General features: G+C 39.9%; 2 protein-coding genes across 6 annotated transcripts; both read right to left on the bottom strand.

The window, feature by feature from the left end:
• Positions 1–3: 3 nt before the first annotated feature.
• LOC112193347 (ATP-dependent DNA helicase Q-like 1) lies at positions 4–12,852 on the bottom strand. Of its 2 annotated transcripts, XR_005808000.1 has the most exons (11): positions 12,588–12,852; positions 11,731–12,101; positions 11,182–11,442; positions 10,791–10,954; positions 10,308–10,404; positions 10,142–10,185; positions 9,638–9,752; positions 9,202–9,555; positions 8,510–8,734; positions 8,180–8,396; positions 4–173 (listed from the first exon to the last, which is right to left on the bottom strand). XR_005808000.1 is itself a non-coding variant. In XM_024333449.2 (10 exons), exons 1-10 carry the CDS (start codon positions 12,700–12,702, stop codon positions 8,289–8,291), a joined length of 1,854 nt encoding a protein of 617 aa, XP_024189217.1. In that variant the 5' UTR covers positions 12,703–12,852; the 3' UTR covers positions 8,000–8,288. The 2 variants fall into 2 exon arrangements, 1 of the variants encoding a protein (XP_024189217.1); XM_024333449.2 differs by lacking the exon at positions 4–173 and having other exon boundaries at positions 8,000–8,396.
• Positions 12,853–14,891: 2,039 nt separating this feature from the next.
• LOC112193536 lies at positions 14,892–19,630 on the bottom strand. 4 transcript variants are annotated; one of them, XM_024333720.2, is made up of 12 exons: positions 19,471–19,630; positions 18,911–18,979; positions 18,626–18,804; positions 17,269–17,947; positions 17,069–17,153; positions 16,860–16,947; positions 16,419–16,603; positions 15,947–16,079; positions 15,604–15,740; positions 15,429–15,503; positions 15,233–15,346; positions 14,892–15,111 (listed from the first exon to the last, which is right to left on the bottom strand). In XM_024333720.2, the coding sequence occupies exons 3-12, from the start codon at positions 18,771–18,773 to the stop codon at positions 15,022–15,024; spliced, it is 1,734 nt and encodes a 577-aa protein (XP_024189488.1). In that variant the 5' UTR covers positions 18,774–18,804; positions 18,911–18,979; positions 19,471–19,630; the 3' UTR covers positions 14,892–15,021. The 4 variants fall into 4 exon arrangements, with proteins under 4 accessions (XP_024189488.1, XP_024189487.1, XP_040373017.1 ...); XM_024333719.2 differs by having other exon boundaries at positions 18,903–18,979; positions 19,471–19,628; XM_040517083.1 differs by lacking the exon at positions 19,471–19,630 and adding an exon at positions 19,135–19,332.
• Positions 19,631–19,689: the final 59 nt, after the last annotated feature.

Raw genomic sequence — 19,689 nt, 5'->3', positions numbered from 1 at the left:
TTCTGTGCAGCTCTCCTTCATCAGAGCTGTACCTTGTATCTTTTAATTCACAGTTTTTGGAGGGTGATGGGTGGCGACCTTACGCATGTTGTCAACTTCAAAGCTTTTCTCTGCTGCTTGTTCATATTCATGCTGATGCTACAGGTCCACTCAAAATTCATTGTATAAAAAATCTGCAATAATTTGACAAATGTTGTAGTAAATAGGTAAAATGTCTATATCATGGAGTATGCACTTAAGAAGTGGAGAATGTGTGGTTTGTATGAAATGCACATTGAGAGGTAGAGAAATTGTGTAGCAAATATACTAATGTATGTAGGGCAAATTTACACTACTTTGTAACCCTATATAAACCCCCTCAATATGAGAAGAAGACTCACCAATTCACTCTTCAGTTTCTCTGAAACACGTTATCAGCACGAAATCGCTCTAGAATTAGAATCGAAATCGATTAGAGTAGTGAAAGTTCTTGATCCGAACTAGGTCATTTTACCAACCTTACAAGAAACCCCCAAATCCTATCACATATCAAAGCCTTTGATCCCAGAAGCTCAGAACCGGTCTCAGAACCTCCAAAACCGGCCAAAAACAGCCTGAACCGGCCTCTGGAATTCCTGAACCGCTGCCGAACCGCTGCCGAGCAGCTGCCGAGGCCCCTGCACACCACCTGCCGAGACCTGCCGAGCACCTGCCGAGAGCCCTGCACATCACCTGCCGAGCAGCTGCCGAGGCCCCTGCACACCACCTGCCGAGACCTGCCGAGCACCTGCCGAGACCCCTGCACACCACCTGCCGAGAGCCCTGCAGACCCCCTGCCGAGCACCTGCCGACAGCTGCCGAGCCCCCCTGCCGAGCCCCCCTGCCGAGCACCTGCCGACAGCCTGCCGAGCACCTGCCGAGCCATTTTCCGGCCACTTTTCCGGCAACTTTTCCGGCCACTTTTCCGACAACTTTTCCGGCCACTTTCGGACATTTTTCCGGCGACTTTCGGACACTTTTCCGGCGACTTCCGGCCACTTTTCCGGCGACTTTCCGGACACTTTTTCCGGTCAATTCTTAAGGTAAACTTTTCTAAAAGTTCCCGTTTTTGAAGTTTTTATTACTTTTCTCTTCTTTTCACGGGGACTTCCAACATCCCTTATTCTACCCCCCTTTCTTCTTCATAGGGGAGACCAAAAAGGCCGAACTGTGGGGGTTCGTGCTCACTCCAAGCTTGGAGCTTGTAGAGTCCTCCAAACTTAGAATTTGTTGAGAAGAAAACAATCGACCACATACATCATTGTTTCGATTTAATCCAAAACCCCTCTTGGAATCAAGATTTTCTTGGAAGCGACTACGCTCAGAAAATCCCTAATTTCTTGAAAGCGATTACGCTCAGAAAGTTTATAGTTTTTCGTGGTAGCCTTTTTCGCTCCGAAACTAACCCTATTTTCTTGTTGTTCTTCAGGATGAGTAACCTGAACAAGTTGAGCTTCAACCCACTAGGGACAACAGGCGCAGGATACCACAGGTGGATCCGTGATATGCGCCAGCATCTTAAGGCTGATGGGATCCTGAGTACGATCCAAGAGCCGAGTCAGGACGTGCTTACTCCTCAACAAGCTCTTGCTTTTGAAGCAAATAGAGCAAAGAGAGAGGCTAATGAAGCAAAAGCCATCATTCTCATGACAAGGCACATGAATGACGCGCTCCAAAATGAGTACCTCAATGAGGAAGACCCAAGAAAGCTATGGGTAGAACTCGAGCAGCGTTTTGGCAACGTCCGTGATTCCCTGCTTCCCGACTTAGAAGAGAGATGGCAAAGCCTCCGCTTCTGTGATTTCAAGACAGTTCTTGACTACAATTCGGAAGCACTTCGTATCAAGTCTATGATGGAATTCTGTGGACATCAAATCACTGATACGATGTTGATCGAGAAAACTCTCTCTACCTTCCCTGTCTCTGCATTAATGATAGCTAAAAACTATCGAATTGATATCAATGCTAGACGCATCACAAGATTTCATGAGCTAATTGGTGTCATGAACGTAGCTGAAAAGCACGACAACATACTTGTGAAGAACTATAACTCTAGACCCGTGGGAACCAAGTCAATTCCGGAGTCTAATTATAGTCGCACCTCCAAGGGAGGACGCAAGGAGCGAAACCCTAAAAGAAGGGATAATTATGGACGTTCAGGTCCATATTCTCGCCCTAAAGAGGAAGGAAACCGCCAAGATAGGCGTGCACGGAACCGTGGTGGTAAACGTGTGAAGAGAGAGCGAGGCCAAGCCTCCGGTTATGGTGGTAACACCACCAATGGAAACAACCGTTTTCAAAGTGCTCCTAAAGCACCTCGATCAAGGGAACCTGACCATAATGATGCTTGTCTCCGATGTGGACTACCTGGACATTGGGCAAGGGCATGTAAAGCATCCCAGAATGTTGCAAACGCGTACAAAATGTATCGTGAAGCAAGGGAGGCAAATTACATGGAACAAGAAGATCAAGATGGCAATCTCGATCTAAGGGTGGAAGACGACAAAAATCAAAACCCAGAAACTGGCGATTTTGATTAAGTCTTCTCATTTTCTAAGAGATGTAGGCAATCGCCACATTATCCTATAGTAGATGCCAATGGGATTAATCTTTCTTCAAAAGTAGGCGTACTCAATGTAATTGTGATGTCTAGGAAGGTTTTGAGATAATTGGTACTTAAGCGAGCCTTTGCTCCACCAACATCTCTCTACTCACCTGGTCACCTTTGCATTGGAATTACCGAAAGAAGTTAGACGACTACCATTGCTTTGCATTAACTAAGTTTATTGGATTACGCTTTCTTTGATGAAATAAATGATGATGTAATTTCGTTTGGCTTATTAATAAAAGTTGAGTTCTTTCCTTTATGACTCCTTTTTAATTACGAGCTTTTCTCTTAAGGAATGGATGAACTACAATGTCTCGCTGATAGTGCGACTACGCACACCATTCTACGACATAGGCAATTATTCTTGGAGATGTTGCCTACATATTCCACTATGACTACGATGGCTGGGCCATCAGGTTTAGTTCAAGGACATGGAATGGCCCAATTCCTATTGCCAAATGGCACCTTGATTAAAGTCACTGAAGCTCTCTATGCTCCTAAGGCAAATCGAACCTTATTGAGTTTTAAAGATTTAAGAGCCAACGGATTCCATGCGGAAACGCATACTGAGAACGGAAAAGAGTTCCTTTGCATTACCTCTAATGATTGCGGACGAAAGCGCATCTTAGAGAAACTTATGTGTCAATCTAGTGGACTTTATGTCACTACAATTCGACCAATTGAATCCAATAATGTCATAAGAGAAGATCTCTTGGATTCTGACACATATTGGCTTTGGCATGACCGACTAGGGCACCCTGGTCGTGATATGATGCTCCGTATACTAAAGACTTCACACGGACATCCATTCTTCAGAGTGAGAAGAAGCAAGAATCGAGAATTGATTCCTGGACTTAACAAGACCGCAACAATTGCAGCATCTGGTGCTGCAGCCGTCTTAGGGCGCCATAAGGCTGCCCAAGTCCCATGTAATGACACCAACCATGAGCATAACGCCATGATTGTTCCTCCCAATGGCTACAATGCCATAGAAGGAGATGTAGTCACACATTTTGCTTCTAATAGCGCTACAGACGCTCAGGCCCAACCAAAATCCTCATTGGTTGCTTCTAAGGCCCCTCGCTCATTTTGCAAAGCCTGTTCCTTCGGGAAATTAGGACCGAGACCGTCCTACGCAAAGGATCCTAAAATACTCATTCCGTTCTTACAGAGAATCCAAGGGGATATCTGTGGACCAATTCAACCATCATGCGGACCTTTCAAATACTTTATGGTATTGGTTGATGCGTCGACACGCTGGTCACATGTCGCGCTGTTGTCCACTCGAAATGCTGCTTATGCTAAACTCCTCGCCCAGATTATCCGTCTACGGGCTCACTACCCTGACCATCCAATTAAGTCAATTCGACTTGATAATGCTGGGGAGTTTACATCGAAAACATTCGATGACTATTGCATGTCACTGGGGATTGATGTAGAACATCCAGTTCCCCATGTTCATACCCAAAATGGTCTCGCAGAAGCTGCTATCAAACGACTACAAATGATAGCACGGACATTAGTAATGCACACTAATCTTCCTGTTTTTGCTTGGGGATATGCAATATTACATGCAGCGACGCTAATTCGTCTACGACCCACTGCAACCCAATCTTACTCTGCGTTACAGCTAGTGACTGGGTACGAGCCTGATATCTCGCACTTACGCATTTTTGGGTGTACTATTTATGTGCCTATTACGCCGCCACAGCGTACTAAGATGGGTCCACAACGACGAATGAGCATTTATGTTGGATATGAATCTCCAACTATCGTCCGCTATCTTGAACCCTTGACAGGCGATCTCTTTACCGCTAGATTTGCGGATTGTCACTTTGATGAGACAGTCTTCCCATCATTAGGGGGAGATAAGAACACAAATGTTCAACAGGAACGACAGGAATTGTCGTGGTCTGTCCCCACTATGTCTCATCTCGATCCCCATACCGCACAGTCTGAACTTGAAGTGCGAAGAATAATCGAGCTCCAGAACGTAGCAGACACTCTGCCTGATGCGTTTTCTGATGTTGCTAAAGTGACGAGATCACACATACCTGCTGCAAACGTGCCTGCAAGGATTGATGTCCCGAATAATGGACATAACGCCACTCCTATAACGCCAGGAGATGGCACCATTGCTCAACATGGCAATAATGTGGCATCTATGGCTGCAGGTCCCGCAAGGAAGCGCGGTAGACCGATTGGTTCGAAGGATACTCGCCCTAGAAAAAGAGCGGATGAGGCACAAATAAATCCTTTGATCATCGATACTCAAAATCCATCCCATGAGAATGTTCCGGATTATGGTTATGTCCAAGAGACATCATTGGGGGACGCCTCAGTGTCAGAACCTATCCATGAGAACATAGAGATCTCTGTAAATTACACTAGTGTACATGGGACGTGGGAAAGAAACTCCATCATCATTGATGATGTATTCGCGTATTCAGTGGCGCGTGAGATTATTGAGACCGATGACATCGAACCACGCTCTGTTGATGAATGTCAACGTAGAGCTGATTGGCCAAAATGGAAAGATGCGATCCAGGCAGAACTTGATTCTCTAACGAAAAGAAAGGTATTTGGCAAAATTGTACCAATACCACCCAACACCAAACCAGTTGGTCACAAATGGGTATTCGTTAGAAAGCGTAATGAGAAAAACGAGATTGTAAGATACAAAGCTCGTCTCGTGGCGCAAGGCTTCTCACAACGCCCTGGAATCGACTACGAGGAGACCTACTCTCCCGTAATGGACGTTATTACGTTCCGCTACCTTGTCAGTTTGGTAGTTTCCGAAAAACTGAACATGCAGCTTATGGATGTGGTTACTGCATATCTATATGGGGATCTAGATACGGAGATATACATGAATATTCCAGATGGAATTCAACTACCCAAATCAAGTGGCTCTAATCCACGGAGCGCGTTTGCAATTAGATTGAAACGCTCACTATATGGATTAAAACAATCCGGACGGATGTGGTATAACCGTCTAAGTGACTACTTGATTGGTAAGGGATATGTCAATAACGAACTATGCCCATGTGTGTTCATAAAAAGGACAAGTTCCGGATTTTCAATAGTAGCGGTTTATGTCGATGACATGAACATAATTGGCACCCTTAAAGAGTTAAGGGAAACCGCTGAACACTTGAAATCCGAGTTTGAGATGAAAGATCTTGGGAAAACACGGTTTTGCCTCGGTTTAGAACTTGAGCACCGTAGAGATGGTATCCTGATTCATCAATCAGCTTATACCCAAAAGATGCTTAGGCGTTTCAACACTGACAAAATTAAGCCTTCAAGCACCCCAATGGTCGTCCGTAGTCTTGATCCAAAGAAGGATCCATTTCGTCCAAAAGATGACGATGAAGAAGTGCTAGAGGCAGAAGTGCCCTACCTAAGTGCAATAGGTGCATTATTGTACTTAGCACAATGCACAAGACCAGACATCTCATTCGCTGTGAACTTGCTAGCTAGATATAGCTCTGCGCCAACACGACGCCATTGGACTGGTGTTAAAGATATCTTTCGATACCTAAGTAGTACGATCGATATGGGCTTGTTCTATCCCTACAGAAAGAAGATGGATTCGGACCCATCAAGTGTCAGGAACGCCACACATGGTGGATTGCGTTCCCTCTCCCCATCCCAAAACGATATAAGTGTTTTGGAAGGTTTTGCTGATGCTGGGTACCTCTCTGACCCACACAAAGGTCGCTCCCAAACTGGTTATGTTTTCACCATGGGAAAAACCGCGATATCTTGGAGGTCTACAAAGCAGACCCTAGTCGCTACCTCTTCAAATCATGCAGAGATTATTGCTCTTCACGAAGCAGTTCGTGAATGTATATGGCTTCGATCCATAGTTACGCATGTTCGAAGCAATTGTGGTTTGAAGTCTACCACAGATGAGCCAACGAGCATTTATGAAGATAATGCTGCTTGCATTGAACAAATGAAGCAAGGTTACATCAAAGGCGACAACACCAAGCACATATCGCCCAAATTCTTCTACAATCAGCAACAACAGAAGCTCCTCAAGATCAAGGTGAACCAGGTTCGATCTGAGGACAATATGGCAGACTTGTTCACTAAGTCATTGCCCAAATCCACGTTCGAGAAACATGTGGCAAGAATTGGCTTGCGGAAATTATCTGAACTCCCATGATCGTTGTCATCAGGGGGAGGCACAGACATCAGGGGGAGATGTCTACATGTTCGTCTCAAAAGCGTGAAGGGTGTGTTGTGCTCTTTTTCCCTTTCGACCGAGGTTATTTTTATCCCACTGGGTTTTTGTTACTCGGCAAGGTTTTTAATGAGGCAACAAGAGAAGCACCATGTTATCCAGAAACAAACTCCACACTCAACGCGCGTTGTGCTCTTTTTCTCCTTCGACCAAGGTTGTTTTTCCCACAGGGTTTTATTACTTGGCAAGGTTTTTAACGAGGCAAATTAGAAGCGCACCTCCAAGACAATACTACTGACATGATATATCCAAGGGGGAGTGTTGTAGTAAATAGGTAAAATGTCTATATCATGGAGTATGCACTTAAGAAGTGGAGAATGTGTGGTTTGTATGAAATGCACATTGAGAGGTAGAGAAATTGTGTAGCAAATATACTAATGTATGTAGGGCAAATTTACACTACTTTGTAACCCTATATAAACCCCCTCAATATGAGAAGAAGACTCACCAATTCACTCTTCAGTTTCTCTGAAACAACAAAGAAATAAGATTAGTTTTGCTCTGTCTTGTCCAGATTTTGTGGCATCACTCACTACAGATAGAAATTACGAGTGGCCTGTACTTGAATCCCTTTCACATTCAGAGAGGGGGAAAGACCAAAACAAATGACTTAAGAGTGGTTGGATTTCAGAGACAATGAGTCCCACGCCAACATATTATTAGGGTTGTTAGTATGTCATGGTCTACTAGAATCTAAGGATTTCTTAATTATCATTATTACATTAACAAAACAATATTATGCTAATCACAATGGTTGCATGTGCCTTTTGTCAAAATCCCCCGGATCTTTCTGGTTTGTGGATTATACTACTTAGATCTTATACTTGATCAAACTGAATATGTATTTTTCCTGAACTACAAAACCGACACTGTGACAAATTGACAAGACATGAAGACATTTGGGTTGGCACGGCAATAAATTAGTAATTGAAGTTGCCTAAGGTCAATAGGCAAAGGCTCGTGAAGAAGAACCACAAAACCTTGTTTCTGCTTATTGAAAGATTGTGACTTGAGTACAGCTCAGCTTCTGTAACCATAAATCCAAATGAACACAGTTATTGAATCTTCTATTAAACAAAGTGATAAGGAGGGAGGGGGATTCGAACTTTGAATCTCGAGAGTAGGGGTAAATTGACATAATTTCGTCATATCAGTCATCAATTATACAGGACATAAAATTTGAACGTTCTGAGCTAAACAAATCAGTGCTGATACAGACATTGAAAAACCTACTTGACAAGCACATAGAATGCTACATACATGACAGGTAAAATCTGAAGATCAACATATTCTTTACTTACATCATGTGCAGACACCATGGACCAAATTAGCAAACTAATGTCTGATACTCTGATGACAATGAAGTTGAAATCAGCATCAAAAACGTTGAAATCAGCGTCAAAAACATAACTAGGAAGTCTTGAGACAGTTATCACAAGGATTAGATCCATTTTTGCAGGCGTTTTCATCAAAAGACTCTCCGAAGTGTTTGAGCAACATTTGTCTCCGACACTGAGCCTAAATATATCAAATCAAAGAAACCAACAACATTTCCCGTCAGTATAAGTGACATAAAGAAAAAGGGCTAGAATTACTTTGGTCAATGTAAGAATAAATATCGAAGTTAACACCTTTAATTCACAATACTCCTGCATTTTCTGAGCTTGAGCCATAGCTGCCTTGAAGCTTTGACTTTTAAATCCTTGTCCGTTTCGCAACATACATACAACCCGACTAAAATCCTTCTTCTGGTACAGGACAATGCATGCTGAAGGAAGATCATCTCTGCCAGCCCTTCCAGATTCTTGATAATAGCTTTCAATGGATTTGGATAGACTGTTGTGTATAACAAAACGCTAGAGAAAGCGAATAAAAGAATCATTTCAAAAGTAGGTCAAATATATGTGCTAAAAGCATGATTTCAGGTGACAGAAAGTATGATGGTGCTTGAGTATAGCAAGAAGCACAAATGATGTCTAAAAGTAATTTTCCAGTTTGGATGCTCCTGTCACTCTATAGAGAGAACATTTTCTATGTGAAATACAGATTTTGCAAATGACCAAGCAGGTGACAGAAAGTAGGTCAAATATATGTGCTAAAAGCATGATTTCAGGTGACAGAAAGTATGATGGTGCTTGAGTATAGCAAGAAGCACAAATGATGTCTAAAAGTAATTTTCCAGTTTGGATGCTCCTGTCACTCTATAGAGAGAACATTTTCTATGTGAAATACAGATTTTGCAAATGACCAAGCAGGCAAGCAGCATTTTTAAAATATACAAAAGAGCAACAGGGTTAGAAAATGCAAAGTTATGTGGACTTACAACATCTGGCTTGTCTATTCCCATCCCAAAAGCAATTGTTGCACATACAATTTGGATCTCTCCTGTGTACCATTTCTTTTGGACAGCAACTCTTTGGCGAGCTGCCATCCCGGCATGGTAATGCGCTGTCTTAATCTTAAATTTCTCATTCAGAAATTTTGAAACCTCAACGGATTCACTTTTGGAGAGGCAGTATATAATTCCACACTGGTTCTGAAAACGGCTCATCAATAGTTGCCCAAGCTGCTTTAGTGCTTCCTTCGCCTTACGAATCACTTCATATTTCAAATTGGGTCTGTCAAAGCTTCTTTCAAGGACAAGAGCATGGGGAATTTTCAAAATTTTTAGTATGTCCTGCAAAGCATCCACAGAAACATCTTTACTTCATACAGGAGATAAAAGTAAATCCACAAATCCATAATGGCAATCAGCTTACCTTACGAACTGGATGGGTTGCAGTAGCAGTCAATGCCATCACCGGAACATCTCGGAACTTCTGCTTAAGACAACCTAATCCCTTGTAATCTGGACGAAAATCATGTCCCCATTGGCTAGGAAGAATGATTGGAGAATATAAAAAGAGATTAGGGGAATGCTTTTGTTAATAGATAGTTTTGTAAGAGCAGCCAATTTAACATCTATTGTTCAGGAGTTTAGGACCACTATAACAAATATTCATATCATGAACTATGCCAAAAACCAGACATATAACTACTCTACCTCCTCTATTTTTATTGGTTTTATTGGAAATTCTTATGTATCTTATGTTTACTATTTGTTGGAAACAAGTCAAACAACCATGTATGGCATACAATGCGAGTCAATGGACCGTAAAACAGGTGTAAGGAGCAGGCTTTTCTACAAGGATGGACAATCCCAGATAAAAGTATCCAGCTGACAAGCCAAACAATCACCATTGAGACCAAAACAAAGGAAATACCTTACGCAGTGCGCTTCATCAACAACAAATCCTGCTAGCATCCCCTGCAATTTAGTTCAAGCACCAATTACATACATTACAAAACATACAAGTTTTTGAGAGCTACTGCCAGTAAACATGTCAACTTGGTATCGATACAATCAGTCCATAACCTGAAAAACCTCACCTTCAAATGCAAGCATTCTAGAACCTCAAGGAAACATGAGCTTCCAGCAATTCTCTCAGGAGTCACATACAGAAGTTTGCATGATGGCTTATCTTTCCTATAAACAAGAAAATGAAAGATAAATATAAGAAGGTACTCATTGAGTAACCGAGTATTGTATGTACTTTTATCTTGGCAAGACTCCAAGCGCGCTAAAGATTGAAGCAAACATAAATGTTATGTGTAATTCTTATGGTGCATATAAACTGTTTTAATTTTTAATTTTTTACTTTTTAAGAAAATTGGTGGAAGAAAAGAAAGCAACATTAAAACCATATCTTAAGAACATAAAAGTACACATGAAACTCCCCAGAGTCCCAAAAGTTCAAAACAAGTTTGTCATTGGGGGATTTATATATTGATCTTGAACTGAGAAAGATTATATATTTATATAAAGGAAAATAAAAGTTACTTATTTATTCAAAGAAAAGAAAAGAACCTTGCCTCAGCTCTTGGAGGACAGCTGCTGCTTGGGAAGCAGTTTGCTGAGAATTCAAAAAAGTTGCTGGTATACCAAACTTGAGGTTCAGAGTTACTATCTGATCCTGAATAAGAGAAAGCAGTGGAGAGACAACTATTGTCACACCTGGTTTCAGGGTTGCAGGAAGCTGTGCAAAACACAACAATATACATCAGTAAATAACTGTTTCTAATACTGAACTACTTGAACAACTATTAGTCATTTAAGGAGCTAGTTATCAACATCCAACTTATTAGGTTACTGCAAAAAAAAATATCAAATGGATTAATTTGTAAAAAAATTTCAAGATTACAAACACATAAGCAAGCAAAGTCCCGCAGATAAAGCCATATTCTATAGGAAAAGAGACATTACCTGGTAACATAAGCTTTTACCCCCTCCAGTAGGCATTAGGATAAAGCAATCTTGCTTTTCCATGGCTGCTTTACAAGCCTGATGCTGCAATGGTCGAAAGGTCCTATTACCAAATATTACAACATTGGCCAGCTCAGCATCATCCAGCAACTGTAGTTCTTCATAAGTAAGGGTCTTAAATTCATCCTTTGCTGTTCGAACACACTGCTTCTTACTAGAAATTGATGGAACTCTGTCTCGACTAATGGTGCTTTCACAACCCTACAACAAAAACAAACTACTTCAGCATTTGGCACTATTTCTTTATCTTGTTTTTTCAGACACAACACCTCAGGGGATGTACAGGATTTCATAAGTATGTTTATGATGGGCCTGTCTTAAGGTTATTTATTTTCGTTTGGGATTGTGATTAATACTTCCTTGCAAACATTAACTAGAAATAACAGAAAACTGCCACAACATTCAAAAAGCTGAAATCAGATTACAGACTAATAAAAAATTCCTACAGAAATCAGACTAACAAGTGAAAACAGGAAAAGTTGTTCTTACCCTTGATCTTTCCATATTCTGGGGTAGGGCAGAATTGCTCTGCACAGGACATGAAGAAGAAAAGGATCCAACTGTTCTTCTTAATGGAGTTCTTAATTCAAAGTCTTCACTATCACTTGAATCCAGCACCAACAAATTTGGGTACTTTTGACGTTCAAGTGAATCTTCTGGCATGTTGGTTTTGGCACTAGCATTATCATAGTTACCTGCTTCATTACCATTTCCAAACATGTTATTCAATGCTCCACAAGCTTCAGACTCCATTGCTTGTAAATCATCCCATTCTTCAGTGTCTTGAACAGATTCAGCTAGTTGTGAAAGAAACTCATCACCGCAATGCTCCACAGTAATAAAATCCAGGCCATCTTCACCTAAACAGAAGACCAAAGAAGCAGATAACCAAACAGTAATTTGGTCTAAAAACTAGTCCATTTCAATACAAGGAAACCGAAACAAAATGTTTCTTACAACATAACAACAAAGTCATTTCCCACAAATCACTTAATTTCTAAGCACATTTCTACCAAAATAGACACAATTCATCTTCTCAGACACATTCAAATCCAGAAAAGCACCCAAAATAATGAACTTCACCCGAAACAAAAGATCAATAAGATAACCCAACACTACTTTTGGTATAAAAAGTAAAAAGCTTTCCACACTATTTCACATTCCCACCAAAAGAAGCACAAAGCCAAACAAACCCATTTCGATTCCCAATCACTTCCATACAAATCCCCACTGAAAAATTTGACTAAAAGCAAAACCCACCAAAATTAAGCACCCAAAATAAGCAAGTCTTTAACTTTCGTACTGAAAATCGAAATGGGTATTAGACTAGTGACGAAAATGAGTACCGTAGAGATCAACCATACGATCCAAGCACTTGTTGGCCGATTCTTCATCGAACCCAAAATTAAGAGCCAAACTTAAGAGTCGAGCTTTCTCCATTTCCAGATCGTGGCCGCCCATCCTTTTCCGATTTCTCGATTGCTGATTGGGAATTAGGGATTGAAAGCTCTTATCTCCCGCGCTAAATTTGCTTAAATAAGGCGCCAAAATGAGATATTGCTCTTGCTTCCTAGTGGGCCTCAAAAAAAAATTGTTGGTTCCTTTTTGTGTTATAGTTTTTTCATCTGAAACTCAGATTAGAGGTAAATGCTCTTAAACTATTAACCGTATCACTACACGAGCTACAATCCTATAACAATGTTTTTGACAACATATTGGCATAAGTCTCTCGATTATAATCGATTCGAGAGACAGTGAGTTCGACTAAAAAATGATTGGTTATTGTTTAACTTGAAAAATAATAAAATTTTTCTCATTTATTGTCTTATAGACTGTGATTTTTAATTCTCATGCATGGTCTTTTTGGGTAGTTAACGAGAATTGAAGTGTACAAATGTGAAAAATGGGTTTGTAACTTTGTATTTGTTAAATTTGTAACTCTACTATTATTCGACGTGTCTTATAGCGGTGTCTAATAATTGGTTGCATGACTAAAGGTGATCACATCGCATAGTGTGGTCGCGGTCGATATCTTCAATTTCGTAAAATGATGCTCTATGCATGACCTTAAATCTCAAGTTAGTAATAGGGCCCTGCCAGGGCAATGTGGGTTGAATAGCAAACCACAAATTTACCCAATTCAAAAGCTTAAACTATTAAGAACATTATCGAGTATTACGATTTTAGGCGGTTGTATAATCACAATGATTCAAGTAGTTAGGAGATTTTGCATATTAAAATGACTGTGAATCCATCACTATATTCAAAACTCGAGTCTATAATCTCTTCTGAATAAAATTCCAACGTTTTATTTGGTTGCAAACTTGTAATTCAATCATACAAACCCTTAACATATCAATAAAGAACAAAGAGAATGATCCAATTAATTATAGAACATTCGGGGGAAGCATGTTGAGAACCAACTTGCTTTACTTACATTGCATGAAAAACTAATCATGAAAACTCTACCGTCCTTCTCATACAATTCAATTACACAAATCTCTGATCCATTGGTCAATCAAAGTTTCAAAAGTTACTTACAATTTCAAGGCATTTCTTCTTGAACCAACGGTACCCTTTCTTCAACGACATCTTCATCTTCCCTTCAGCACCATACAACTTATATTTAGCAACCCTTCCTCTTCTCTTAATCTCTGCATCATTCCACCACAATTTGAACGGCTTATTCTTCGACCTAGGCACCTCCAGCACCTCTCTATTCGGCTCTGCCTTCCCAAACTGGCATTCATCACGTAGTTGTTGTCGTCGTCTAACCCTTTCTGTAAGGAAGGGAGGAGGATTAACAGAAGGAGGAGCCCATGACAAGTACTGAGATGAATTGTACCTGTCTACGTATATTGTGCTGTAGTTTTCGGTTAATCTCCTCACGTTCACCATCTCTAGGTTCCGGCCAGCTTCCGCATAGGAGCGGTACTGGATCTCCTCCACCATACGGGGCGGCCGGCTCTCTCCCTCTCTGTCTCTCTGGAGATATCTCCTCCTATATGATTGAGAGAGACAGAGAGAGAGGCAGGAAGAGGGGCTCAGAGACTCATTGATTGTGAGCAATAATAGGGTTTTGTTTTCCTCCTTTATAATACATGAAAGGGTGGTGGAGAAGTGATTAGAGTCTCCTGTCTTCAACAGAAGACAGACGCAATTTTTGTTGGTGCAAGTTTGTTCTGGTTCACAGTTTTTTTAGTGCCATGTCAACATGGTTAAATTAGATGGTCAATTAGTTAAGTCAGTATTTAATCGTCTTATTTGAAAAAAATGTAAAATATCAGTTTGTTATTCGAAAGAACGACATTACTTTTAGTAAAAGGAGAAACTAATCACAATCGAAAACAAAGTATCACGGACTAGTCCTGGGGTCTTGGATTGCTAATACCTTGATAGAAGTATGAGATAAACAAACAAGTTTATGAGCAGAACATGCTGAATATAAAACGAGAGGGTAAGAAGTTCAGAAAACTTTTCAACGAGGGTAAGATGACAAATCCTCGTTAGGAGGTAGGAGGGTATCAAGGGCAAAAGATTAAAACTCCCAGTTCGATTCCTTATTCTTGGTACTTGGGAGTGGCCTAGAGTCCTAGGCGCTCAATTCACCCTAAACCCTTGCATAATATTTAAGTAACTAGTTCGAAAACTGGCACACAAAATGCAGAATGGTTAAATTAATCATCTAATAGTTAAACACTCAATTAAATGGAAATATTTACAGGTGATTACAGCCTAATGCAATGGCAAAGGGTAATTATCAACTAGACGTACAGATAACTAAATTGGTAAATGCTCCTTTATCTGAGCTTCAGAAGACTCCTTTCGACTTCCCTTCTTGGACTTCTTGATGTTATTCATGTCGGAAACCTATGTTTAACCCAAAAGAAGGAATGGTTAAATGAAAAAAATTTAGCATGCATAAATGTCCATTCCATTTGAAAAAATAGATACATACGGATCAGAAAAAAGGTTCGGTATTTTCACTTACAATGCAGGATTTCCACTGGATTCCATGTCCCTCTCCATCAGCAGGCTGAGAATGACCGCGAACGTGGCCAAATATGTGAACCAGTACAGCTGCATCGAGAGCTGCATATTCCAGCTGCAACAAGAAGATTGCATTTGTTTATTTCATGATTACCAATTTGACGTACAGATCAAACAACAAAACAGCAAAAAGCTACCTGATTGGGTGTTAGAGGCCGTTGCTCCCAATTGCTGTTCCTTCTTGTCTTGTTCAAACCAACTCCAAGTATTTTCTGATGTAGTAATCACAGATAAATTGAGTCTAATCTATAGTCATACTGAGCAGTAAAAAGAACTAGATTCCTATATATTCACAAATTCCCTTTAAAGTACCTTTGCAAGCCCGGATAGACCACCTCGAGGTTCTTTGAACACATTCTGAATGTCCAGTAGCATCTGATAGTGATTGAAACACTCTAACTCTTCATATGAATGAGCCAGCTGCCTCATATCACATTGAAAATTATAGCCTAGAGAGAGAACATTAGTTAAAACCTCAAACAGAAAAGATACTTTGCAGATCATGTGCAATTATGTGCACTTTTGAAATACTATATATTTATATATATGTGTGCGTGTGTGCGAGTGCGCGCGCGTGTATTCCTCTCTTTTTTTATCAGAATTTGTGCGCTTTCAAAAAACTATATTTCAAGTGAAGCTTTTGGATTTCTCATACCAAGTTTTAGGATCCTAGGAGACTGTAGAATACGAGTTAAGCTGTCATCCAGAACATCAGGCACGTCTTCATATAATTTGATCAAGTCAAGTATGAAAACCATCTTATCAGAAGCAATTTGCATAATAGAAACCTGAAATGTGGAGACAAAATTAACTCATTAGTACCAACTTCCACCCGAAAACAACTGCACCTGGGGTAATACCTCAGACATGTAAGATCAGACATACGATAACCACAATTTAAGCCGGAAAGAGACTGAGCATGCCAAATTTCCTATGTTTAAGTTTATAAATCATACAAGGTGTTGAATGCAAAACGAGCAGGAGAAAGCCAGTAAACTAATAAGACTCATATTTGTCTAATGATACACGATTATCTCAGCACCTTACAAGTACAGTTAAATCTATCAAAGGTTGAGAAGAACAGCCAATATATAACTAAGAATGAGAATCAATCAGCTATGGATTACCTTGTTTGGTTTGCTACCTTTTACATAATTCGGTTTCCATTCACAATCAAGACCAACAACTTTGCATTCCTCAAGATGACAGGTTGCCTTACGCAAAGCATTAACTTCATCAACCCAAATGACACCTTCTACAACTAACTCATCCAGATGCAAATAGCGACTATGGAGAAGGCTTGGCTCAGGCACTACATCAAAGATCAAACAGAATGATATACAAGTTACAACTTGGAATGGAAAGGACCCAGCAAAAAGATACATGCTAAATTTCTATTGCCACAGATTCCTATTGTGTATTTCTTTCTAGAAGCAGCAAAACAACTAGCAGCATTAAGGGAAACACGTAGGCTTTTAAGATGACACCTTCCACATGTCCACACAAGATAAAATAATTCCACAAATAAGTGCAAGAACTAGGACTGTAATGACAAAATTTAGCTGTACCTTTGGCATACAAGAAACCTTGAAGTGAATATCGATCACATAGTTCATCAACCTTTTCCGAGTAACCAGCTTCCATGGCTAAATAAACCTATAAAATAATAAAGAACAACAGTTATGAAAAACAACAGTTAACATATCACATAACAAAAAAAAAAAAAACACATATCACATATCAAAAGTGATCATGACTAGTGCCAAAAGCTACACACCAGGTATTCAAGGAGTTGTCTATTACTCTTTGTCTTTGCTTCTGCAACATCCCAGCATCCTTTTTCTGCTAGTTTCTTTAATGAGCTGAAAGTTGATGAGTATTATTGTCAGGGAATGGGTGATGAGGAGGTACTTATTGAAGGAAAATCTGAAGAAGAAATAAATAATACAGTTCTTGGCAAGAAATGCTAAAAAGTACCTCTCTTTATACTTGTGATAAACGTCGGGGAATTCCTGTCGGAGATTTTTTTTGCGTATAATCTCATAAGCATTCTTTAGCATGTTTCTATCAACATACTCTTGGACCAGAACACATAACATTGGCTTTCCGATGAATGTTGCCCACTTCTCTGCTGCTTTCAATTGTTGGCTTTCTATCATACAAAGCAGAAAAGATTCACCAGACTGGCGGATAGAGAAGTGCGCCAATAGAGTAACCGCAGTCATGTATGTTTGAGACTCTATCAACTGATATATATAATCCTCAACAAATTTTGTTGCCATGCTAAAAGTGCCATCATTTATTGCATTTGGGCACAAAACTTTTTCAATATTCTCTAACTGAACATCAAAAACTTCAAGCATCTTCTCAACTATCCTCTCATCATGGTTGACAGAGCCCCCAACAATATCTAGAAATAACTGGGCAGCAAGGTCTTTTGCTTCCAACGAGTCCCCCGCGGAAGTCTCTTCTTTTAGGAAACGACGAAGAGCAGATATAATTAAATGACTGAACCCTTCAGCATATAAGTCAAATATAGGCAAGACATAGAGGCACTGAATAACAAAAGTAGCTGGTCCAGGTTGGGGATCATTGCGTAGCACTAGATGGACCTGTTCTTGAAGAGCTCGGAACTTCTTAGTTGCCTTGCATGTGCCTAAAAATTCAATGAGAAACAAGTAAACACAAAAGAAGCATATCAGGAGTAGAGTAAAATCTCTTAACAAATTCTTAAATTGGCGTGGGAAGAAAAAAGAAAGAGTAGCGTAGATTGGAAATGTATTTGTAACGAAGAACGAGAAACTTTAGCAGGATTGAACCAAAGTATAATACAGAATTTACCTCACAGCTCCATATGATCTAACCTCAAGAAGTGTATAATCATTCATGAAAGCAAATTGCCTTTTAAAAAATTGGAAACCAGTAACAGTAGCTGGTAAGAGTGAACTTAGATTTTAATGAATACTAAAACTTCTAGATGCATCTTGACCCTGTAAGCCAAGATTGGCTCGCGGCATAAGTGAAAAACCAGTACAGGAATTTGAACTCAATATTCAACTCATTACCAGAAGGATGAAACAAGGCAGAACCTAGTAATTGAGTAAATGACCACCATGTGGTAATCCACTAGACATCAAAAGCATAACAAGCCACCTAAGAACAAAATCTCTAGTTGAGGCACAAATAAAGTCCTTATGTGTAAACTTATGAACAAGTAAAGAGCAGATCCTTGAACCTAGGTGTTCGAGTGTGTTACTGTTACTGTGTTCACTCTAAGAGATAGTATTTCACTGGCAAAATATAAATTAAGTGATTGAAGGAAAAGTACCCCTACCAATCAAGTAACATTCTTTCAAGAGGTATATGAACACCAATGGAGAAATGTGCGATAGATCAGTAAATCCATGCTTGCAAATAGTGAATGTCTGATTACATTTGCCGTTCTGGCTGTTACATGTGGCAGCCCTTTCCTCCAAACCCATCGCCAGAATAAATCAGTGCCGGTCCTCAAAACTGAACCAAAAAGTAGTTTGAAACATCAAGTGAATTACACAGCACATATCACAGTTATCACTACTTCAATAAAATAGAACAGAAAGCCAACAACTTACTCTCTTACTTGGTTTCGTATACCACACCCGGTGCAAGTAAAGCCAGCGGTAGTAACCAAGAAGTCAAAACTCAAACCCTGTGAAGAAAAAACAGTTAGCGATATTATCAACTACACAGTTTAATTTACTTTCTCCAACCCAAAAGAGTAAAAACAAAAAAGGGTCAATGGGAAAAAGCCTGAAAAAGAAGTTACAATGTATATACAGACAAAAGATGAACACAAAAATCTACCAGCAAAACAGCTGCTCTATGATTCCTTATATCAACTCCAAAACATGCAAAGATTCCATTACACATTTTTCTCAGCAACCAAATTTCAAACAATTACAATTTCTCATCCCAACAAATGAATTTGATAAAAGAAAAGGTCAGACTTAATACTCCAGCCGACCAAGTTTCGAGCTTTGACCAAACCATTCACATACAAAAAAAAAAAAATTCACACACACACAACATGAAACATATCACAATGTTTGGTTCATGACACAATCTGGTATGAATTTACTCGAAATGTGTGTCAAAAGTTCCAAAATTTTCGCAACGAACCAAACACTGCCTAAAACTCACCGGTTTTAGTTCCGTCTCCGAACTCTGGCTCTGAGCTTTGTTCAAATTGGGCCCTCAATGCTATACAAAACAGAGCTCGCAGAAACGTACCATTCTCTCTCTCTCTCTCTCTGTAAAGCTTCCGTCTTTGTTTTTCTTCCTACCCCAATTCTCTTCTGTACTTATATATACAGACCAATTTATACAGGGAAATTCTGCTATTGGTTAAAAAAACCAATT

This window comes from Rosa chinensis, chromosome 3 (genome assembly GCF_002994745.2).
Source record: "Rosa chinensis cultivar Old Blush chromosome 3, RchiOBHm-V2, whole genome shotgun sequence".
NCBI classification, from domain to species: Eukaryota; Viridiplantae; Streptophyta; class Magnoliopsida; order Rosales; family Rosaceae; genus Rosa; species Rosa chinensis.
This window is presented reverse-complemented; position numbering and strand designations above follow the sequence as displayed.